Here is a 9,376-nt window from a genome sequence, read left to right as displayed (position 1 = left end):
GGTGGACAAGTGATCTACCGAATATGAATTTTATGAAATTTACTGTTGAATTGAAAGTTTATATCGTATAGATCATCCATAAATTTTTAAATTTTTTTGAAAACCATTTGATATGTTATTGAAACCCATCAAGATTTACGTTATTTAATAAACCTTTAATTTTGATGTGTCTCAATAACATATCAAATGATTTTTAATTTTTCTAAATTTTTCTATGAAAGATATATATGATATAAACTTTCAATCCAACGGTAGATTTTGTAAAATTCGTATTCGTTATAATGTTATTCATGACTGATCCACCGACCATTTGATGAAGTAGTCCATATTAGAATTTAACATGAATCATAAATTAGTTTGTCTTCGGTTAAAAATATTTTACATTAATTTCTGAATTATATTTTACATTAATTAGTTTGTTTTTTTTATAATCTTTTTCTTTCTTTTTTTCGTACAAACACCTCTTTATTATTTATTTATATATCACTACCTACACCTACCCTACCGTAACATGACAAAAGGAAAAGCCTAGAGAGTAGAGAGCATTAGAGGAAATAGTGGAGTAGCAATAGTGGTGTAGAAAGTAATAACGTCAACGAAACATATTTGCAAATGACATCCATATGATTCGGACCTGGATTGGGTGCAGTCAGCACCCATGACTGCACGCAATCAGTTAGATCATGATCGTCTGATCAAAATCAGACAGTTAATATTTTAGTATCAAAATTATTATATTTAAAAAAATCAGGATTGTAATAAATTCTGAACTGTCTGATTTTGATCAGACGGATGACAGATCATAACTGCACCAAAACCAAATTCACTTAATCCATTTCCATATGATTCAATTCAGACGTGTGAACATTGTTGTCCTTGTCCCAACAACAACCGATGTTACCACTACCATACTTAAACCACCACACCACACCTGTTTCACATTTCATATCCTTATTTATTCTTTATATATAGTACACTACCTAATTGGTGCCACCATTTCAATCAAATTTTATTACCTAAATTAAATTTAATTTAATTCCCCTCTTCCTAACATTCTCCTAACATTATCAAAATGTCACCATCTTCTCCTCCACAACAACAATTCATATTCCGTTCTAAACTCCCAGACATTGAAATTCCAACTCATCTTCCATTACACTCTTACTGTTTCCAAAACCTCTCTCAATTCCATAACCGTCCATGCCTCATCAACGGCGACACCGGCGAAGTTCTCACTTACTCCGACGTCCATCTCACCGTCCGCAAAATTGCCGCCGGATTAAACACGATCGGAATCAATCAAGGTGATGTCATCATGCTCGTCCTCCGTAACTCTCCTCAATTCGCACTCACCTTTCTCGGCGCATCCTTCCGCGGCGCCGTCATCACCACCGCAAATCCTTTCTACACCTCATCGGAACTATCAAAACAAGCCACAGCAACAAAAACTAAACTCATCGTAACTCAATCCGCATATCTCAATAAAATCAACGATTTCGCAAAATTCAATAACATCAAAATCGTCTGCATAGATTCAGATTCATCATCGCCGTTACCGTCATCGGAAGAAGTTGTGGATTTCTCAGTTTTAACAAATGCTGATGAAAACGATGCACCGGAAGTTAAACTAACGCCTAACGACATCGTTGCGTTACCGTTTTCTTCAGGAACTTCAGGACTTCCTAAAGGTGTTATGTTAACACATGAAAATTTAGTTACAACTATATCACAGTTAGTTGACGGTGAAAATCCACACCAATATACTAACGGTGAGGATGTGTTACTCTGTGTGTTACCTATGTTTCATATCTATGCACTCAATTCAATTTTACTGTGTGGAATTCGTTGCGGTGCTGCGGTTTTAATTTTGGAAAAATTTGAGATTAAAACGTTATTGGAACTTATTGAAAAGTATAAAGTAACGGTTGCGTCATTTGTGCCACCAATTGTGTTGGCGTTGGTAAAAAGTGGTGAATCGAATAAATATGATTTGTCGTCTATTAGAGCAATGATTACTGGCGCAGCACCTATGGGAATGGAACTTGAAGAAGCTGTGAAGGATAGATTGCCACAGACCGTACTTGGTCAGGTAGCCATGCCATGTCTTTTCAATTTTCATGCATTTATTATATGTTTGTGATATTTTCATGCAAAACAAAACATTACTGGAAAAAAAATTTAATTTCTTGAATTATTATTTTTATTATTGTAGGACAAAACTTAATTATGATAAAAAATAAATAAAAATGGAAATTTAGCCATGTAAATATATCATCTTTTTAATTCACCGACACAATTCATGACACGAAAGAAAGAAAGTGTGAAGAAAGGAAAACAACCATTAGAGTTTAGACACGCATACTCATTTGAGGTGGTGTCCACGTAACAAATTTTAAACTATTTTTATACATGTTTTTCATTTCGCACAATTGTAGGATAAAACTTAATTATGACAAAAAAAAATAAAAATGGAAATTTAGCCATGTAAAATATATCACCTTAATTTGCCGACACAATTCATCACACATATCACAATACTCTTTTAATCTATTTAGTTTCGTTTGGTTGGAAGAAAAAAAAAATATAAAAAAAGAAAAACACCAACTATTAAAGTTTAGATATGTATATTCATATAAGGTGGTATCCACCTAACATATTTTGTAAACTATTTTTATATATACATGTATGTTTTTTATTTCACACAATTACTTTTAATTAATAATAATAATTATTATAGTGTATATAAAGTACTTTTTAAGGAAGATTTATTTCTAAAAAACGTAAATAAACTTAAATTCTCCACTATTTTTATACATAAATGTTTTTTGAGAAATTTTTAGGTGAGTTCACACTTAAGCATTAATGGTTAGGCACAACCAATCATATAATTACAGATATTAATATATTAAAAAATTACAATTAATTAACAGTGTAATAATTAATAAAACCAAATCTCTTTAACCAAATAAATAAAAAAATTAACAAAACCAAATCTTTATAAATAAGGAAAGGAAAAAAAAAATTATGTGCACTTTATATTTTTATAGAGATAAGCTCATACGCTCATCATATTGTTTTTTTTTTTTTGTTCTTTTCATACTAAGCTTTCTTTTTATTTGTTTATTTATTTTTTACTAATTGAAACCTTGTATTTATAATAAGCTAATTCAATTAGTTTATATTTCATATTTCACCTAAAAAATAGTATATATTTTGATATTTTTTTTTCTATTTTCTTTCTCATTTTATTCCTATTATCTTACTTTAAAATAATTAAATATTAATTAAATATTTTTTATGCCACTTTATGTTAATAAGATAATTCGACTGTTAATTTTACTAAATAATACAAATTGAATTGTCTAGTTTATTGGCTATAAGCTATCTTATAATTTATACAATATAAGTTTGTTTATCAACTATTCACTATTTGTTTATCAAACAAATTCATTAATAATAGTCTGGACAGTTCCAGTCCCTAAGTTTCCAAAAAGTACAAAAATAATAATGAATAAAAATAAGGTAAATTCTTTGGTACCCAACTTATATTGTTGGTCACCGCTATTCCATATGCAAAATTCTTTGAAATATGAATTATGTAAATATAAGTTACTATCAAAATATGATATGACATTATACTTAATAGGTATTTAACAATCTAATTTTTTTTTTTTACTCAGATATTCAACAATATATTTAGTATCAAAGTGTTCACATAAAAATAATTGAAAAAAAAAAAGAAGAGAAATTGGAACAGAAAAAATATATGAACAATTAGAAAAAAAATAATAAAGTACAAAACACATGTTTCTTTGACAACTTTTTTTTTTCTTTCCTTATTTGTTGAGATTTGGTTTTAATTACTACTCTATTAATTATTTATATTTATTTAATATATTAATGAATTTAATTATATGATTTGTGTCTAACCATTAATAATTAGGTGTGGACTCACCTAAAAATTTCTCATGTTTTTCATTTCACACAATCATTTTGATTAATAATCGTAGTGTATATCTACTTGACCAAAAATAAGATAAAATTATAGTGTATATAATAATGGAATAGTAATCATTTTGAAAAGTACTATTTTAGGAAGATTTTTTTTCCTAAAAAAAGTAAATAAACTTAAATACTCCTAAATAGTAAATAAGCTTAAACAAGTGATTTTTTAGGAGTATGATATTTTTACTTTTAGAATCACGTGTTCCTACTTTTAGGAGTAATGGACTTATAAAATTGATTTTTCTTATGGATAAATTTATCATTTATCATTAATATCTAAAAAAGACAAATAATTTTTTTGACACATACTACAGGGATATGGCATGACAGAGGCAGGGCCACTTTCAATTAGCCTTGCATTTGCAAAGGAACCATTCAAGACAAAACCAGGTGCATGTGGCACCGTCGTAAGAAACGCTGAGATGAAAATCGTTGATACAGAGACTGGTGCTTCTCTTCCCAGAAACAAAGCTGGTGAAATTTGCATTAGAGGCACAAAGGTTATGAAAGGTATTCATCTTAGTATATAAAAGATTTTCATTCGTGTTCTTTTTTTATCTTATTATTTTTAAAAATTAAAATTTATTTTGACAAATGTTAATTATTCTTTTTTTACTCAACAATTTTATTTTATTTTTTAATTTAATAGACACATTTTTAATTTTAATAAATTACTTTGAAAAAAAGTAATATTACTAAAAAAATGTAAACAAACATAGGTCCATTTTTAATCCGAATTTTTTGTCTTTTAACTCAAACACTTTTTTTTTTTTTTTTATAAATTCTTTTAACTCAAACTATTTAAAATCACTGTACCAAAAAAAAAAACTATTAAAAATCAATAATGTTACCATATTAGAGCCGTATTTTGATGTTTATTTTTAATTTTTACTTTAATAAAATTTTAATGTTTTTTTTTTACTGTAATACTTTTTTTTAATATTTTTTCGACTAAAACAACAACGATATTCAATCATTCAAATTAGTAGAATACATCAATTGAAATCATTACATATTCAAATTCCTTAAAAAATAACAAGGATGAATCTGCGAACAAGAACACAACATCCGAGTTAATAGCATAAAACGACTTAATGTCTACCACTTTCGTATTTTTTTTATATTATTTATAATTTAAATAGAACATGAATTTTTTTTCGTATCTTTTTTTATTAGAGATTCTTTTAGTAGAACTTGTACTATGTTTACACAAGAATTATCGGTGGTTTATTTTTATTTTTTTGTGTTAACTGTTCGGTGTTCGATCGTGAAGTAATTAAGTAAAGTTTGATTAACAAATTGTTCTATTCAAAAATCAAACTCGAAGTTTCCCAAATAATCTATCTTTTAATAGAGTTTATTAATCACTTGAGTCCAATAACTTAATCGAATATACGGATAAAAAAGGTTGACGATTTGGTTGTTTTATTGCAATCATTGCAAACAAATCTAGTGAATGATATCGTAGATTGGTGGTGGGGAATTTCATGTGGGTTGGTACTGAGTATAGTAATTGTGGCACTCACGCCATCTGCTCTATAGTCCCACACTTTTTTTTTTTTTTTTTGAATAAAGAGGGTAAAACCCAAAAGAAAGAACAACGTAACTACAAGATTACTTTAACACTTCTAGGCTTGCAAGCCTCAGATACATCATCAAAGAGGAGTTGTTGGAGTTTCCTAGGAGGATCCTCCAAAATTCTCACATCATATAAACTCTGGTTGAGACTAAAACTAACTAGCCAATCTGCACATCTATTTCCTTCGCGCCATGTGTGTTTAAACATAACGTACCACTGTAAGTTCGAGAGGTTTTGGATACGACTAACCAAGATAAGAGCTTTTCCGTTATCCTTAGTATCCTATTTAGTTTACCGACTACTATAATTGGACCACATTTATTGGACTAAACTGTTATTTTTGTTTTTTTTTATTTACGATGAAGTTAAAAATCGAATTCCTAACTTCTAAAATACTACTGTCTAAATTTTACGCAACTAAATTAAATTTAGTGATTTTATTATGATTGTGTTTAGATGGGTGGGATAATTAGTTTTCAAAATTAAGAAATTAAATGACTAAAATCTTTTATAAAGAAAAGACAGAGTCCGACTTTCATCATATTTGTAAAAAAGTCATAATAGAGTCCAACTTTAAAATCAGATCATCAAATAAATATATTCACCAAAAGAAATAACGGACCTTAGGTGACCCAACCACCAAACACCTGAGAAAAACTATACCAATCCTAATTTTATTTTCCTCATTTTATTTAGTTTTGTTATGCCTAATCTTCACCTAAGCATCAGACCACCAAAATGTTTTCTATATTCTTTTTTTTACAAAAAATACTACTAAAATATATTCATTCATACGGATAGAATACATTAAATATAACCACATATTCAACATCTCTAAAAATGTAAAGGATGAATCAACGAATAAATTTACAATATTCAAATTGATAAGCATATAATAACAAAATATCTACTACAAATATGATAAAATTAAAGTGATCGAAATATCTATACCTCCGAATATACAACGTTGATTTAGAGCAACACTGATATTTTTTGATGTAAAACTGAAATTTTATTTAGATTTTATAAATTTTGTGGCTCAGCCACTGTGGACAAACCCATTAGTGCTCAACGTGTGTGCCCTTATGGATACTTTCATCCAAAGTGCTGCCTTATGTGTTGCGCACAATATTTCTAATTTTCATTGATAAAAAAGAAAGTGTAGTGCGCCATAGCACAAGATATATATACCTAACAACAGGAACTAGCAACACTTGTTAAAGGCGATGATGGGTCATGTTGGACATTTCTTTTTGACACACAAAGTTAATAAGTTAATGTTAGTATTTAAAATTGTATAATTAAAAAAATTTGTGGCAGCAATTATACTTAACTTTCAGTAGTTGTGTTGAATTCATCCTGCTTTAATAACTTTGTTTGAGTTGAATATCATAGTATAATAAATTGGTTAGTGGTAAGCATGTAGCCAAAAGTTCGATTCTTGACTCATGCATATGGTGAAAATTTGGTTGGAATGGGAGAACGCATCTTGTGTGTCTCTTAGGTTTTTCAACGGAAATTAATCATTGCTAACGACGATGAAAACTTTTACTAATATCATGGTAATAAAAATTAGATCACTTATTATCAAATTAGTCATTACAAGTTTACAAAAGTATCAAGTTTTCTGAATCATTTAAAATTTATGTTTTTATTTGTTCATTGACAAATTTTGGAGATGTAAATGCATCACACCTACAATTTTAAACCGTACTCAATATTTAATTAGATTTTACTTACCTTCAAACTAAACTACTTCAACTTCAAACTAAACTATTTTCTGAATTTGAGGATTAAAAACTGAAAGCCATACTTGCAAGCATTTGTGTTTATCATGAACAAAAAAGTTTACATATTGTTGAAGTCCACATCCTTACCTAACTCACTTCACTAGATTATAGGTCCAACTCCAAGTGGTCACAGTTATTTTACGACATGACCAGTTAACCACTTATTGTGCTACACAGTTACTGATTCTTAACATATACTCGTTTAAATCGAGTGACCATACAAGTATTCCTCTTAGATAATATAAATTTTATGACCAGTTACTAGACTATAAAAATTCGTTTGTCAACATAATCTTGTGTTTCAATTTTTTTAACCCTACAATTTTGATGGTAAATGAGCTCTGGTAATCCGTTATTCAATAAGTACTAAAGGAAAATGTTTGTGGGTGTGATCAGGATACCTAAATGATCCCGAGGCGACAAAGAGAACTATAGACAAAGAGGGATGGCTACACACAGGTGACATTGGTTTAATTGACGACGATGATGAAGTCTTCATTGTTGATCGATTAAAGGAATTGATCAAATACAAAGGATACCAAGTAGCTCCTGCTGAGCTCGAAGCGTTGTTGATTTCCCACCCAAACATTTCTGATGCTGCTGTGGTACCGTAAGTAATTAGAGAGGAAAAATATGAAATCCGTTAGTAACGAAATAAATAAAAATTTTATTTTTTCCGTCACTAAATTTGTTTACTAATAATGAAATGGTATTGGTTTCAGATTGAAAGATGATGTTGCTGGAGAATTACCGGTTGCATTTGTTGTAAGATCAAACGGTTCAAAGATCAGTGAGGATGAAATCAAGCAATACATTTCACAACAGGTTCTCCTTAATTATTAGCACAAAATTAGTAGATTTATTTTCTTGCTATTGGAGAGTGTGCTAATGAGTTAAAGGATTATGAAGGTTAATTGGTTCTTATTAGTTGTGTTAACTTTGTTTTATGCAGGTTGTATTTTACAAGAGAATAAACAGAGTTTACTTCATAGACACTATTCCTAAAGCGGCCTCTGGCAAAATTCTGCGAAAGCAATTAACCGCAAGACTTAACGAAGGTTTGGTGGTGGCAACTTAATCATCTTCGCTTGTGTGACAAAGACGAATGAATTACACCATCTGCATATGCAAATGCAGCATCATGAATGGATGGATACAAAATATTCTTAAACAATACAAGTATTGTGTTGTGTGTTCTGTCACTTCTGTGCAATATCTGTTTGTATGTGTGCAAATTCTTTCTCTGCAATGCGGCTTCTGCTGCGCATATTGGATCACCAATGCGCGCTGCTTGTTTCTGTGATTAAAAAAAATAATGTTGCCGTGTTAATCCTACTAGGTAGGTCTATTCCTCCCCTTCTATTTTGGGGATTATTCACTACTTATTGATAGAACATGTTGCATGTTTAAGACAGTCTTTTTCTTTCTCTATAAGAAAAAAATTCAGGTACTGTATTAAGTCTTTTGTCAACTATGTAACATTTCATTTTTGATGCAAAAATGCTACAGATCATTAAATCAAGTGTGCAACAACACAACACCAAAACACATAAGTTGAATGTTGAAGTATAGTATTACTGCAAACTGTTAAATCAAATTTGAAGTACATTAGTTGCTCCTCATTATAGTGGTAAACAATACAACACCAAAACACATGATAAAGAAGTATAAACAATGAAACTAGCAAACCATGACAAACCTCTTGCAAAAATTCCAAATTGCTTTCCAATATCAATTTTCCCTTCTAATTGATAGTGTACATTACTTTCAAAGCATTACATCAATAGTAAATAAGATTAGTTTAATAAAATTGTCATGTCGTATTTCTTAATCTATGTGTAAAAATCTTAAGCGAAACTCCTTTTAAAACCGAGAGAATAACACAATAAGATAAGAGAATGAAATTAAAATTATCAATTCCATCACATTCCACTGTTTTTCCCCTTGCTTGTTATTCAAGCTTAACTGTCAATCTTTACTAAGTCAGCCGATCAAAATGTCC

The 9,376-nt window shown here is 29.4% G+C and overlaps 1 protein-coding gene across 1 annotated transcript; it reads left to right on the top strand.

Annotated features, from left to right (window-relative positions):
* The first annotated feature begins 834 nt into the window (after positions 1 to 834).
* On the top strand, positions 835 to 8,896 carry LOC123907977 (4-coumarate--CoA ligase CCL1-like). The gene is made up of 5 exons (XM_045958461.1): positions 835 to 2,089; positions 4,320 to 4,515; positions 7,771 to 7,984; positions 8,097 to 8,199; positions 8,327 to 8,896. The coding sequence occupies exons 1-5, from the start codon at positions 1,073 to 1,075 to the stop codon at positions 8,450 to 8,452; spliced, it is 1,656 nt and encodes a 551-aa protein (XP_045814417.1). The 5' UTR covers positions 835 to 1,072; the 3' UTR covers positions 8,453 to 8,896.
* Positions 8,897 to 9,376: the final 480 nt, after the last annotated feature.

The sequence above is a fragment of the Trifolium pratense genome, linkage group LG2, assembly GCF_020283565.1.
Source record: "Trifolium pratense cultivar HEN17-A07 linkage group LG2, ARS_RC_1.1, whole genome shotgun sequence".
Lineage (NCBI taxonomy): Eukaryota > Viridiplantae > Streptophyta > Magnoliopsida > Fabales > Fabaceae > Trifolium > Trifolium pratense.
This window is presented reverse-complemented; position numbering and strand designations above follow the sequence as displayed.

Coding starts and splice junctions, on each gene's coding strand:
- LOC123907977 (XM_045958461.1), top strand. CDS start 1,073: ATGTCACCATCTTCTCCTCCACAACAACAATTCATATTCCGTTCTAAA. Junction 2,090..4,319: donor CACAGACCGTACTTGGTCAG/GTAGCCATGCCA, acceptor CACATACTACAG/GGATATGGCATGACAGAGGC. Junction 7,985..8,096: donor TCTGATGCTGCTGTGGTACC/GTAAGTAATTAG, acceptor TATTGGTTTCAG/ATTGAAAGATGATGTTGCTG.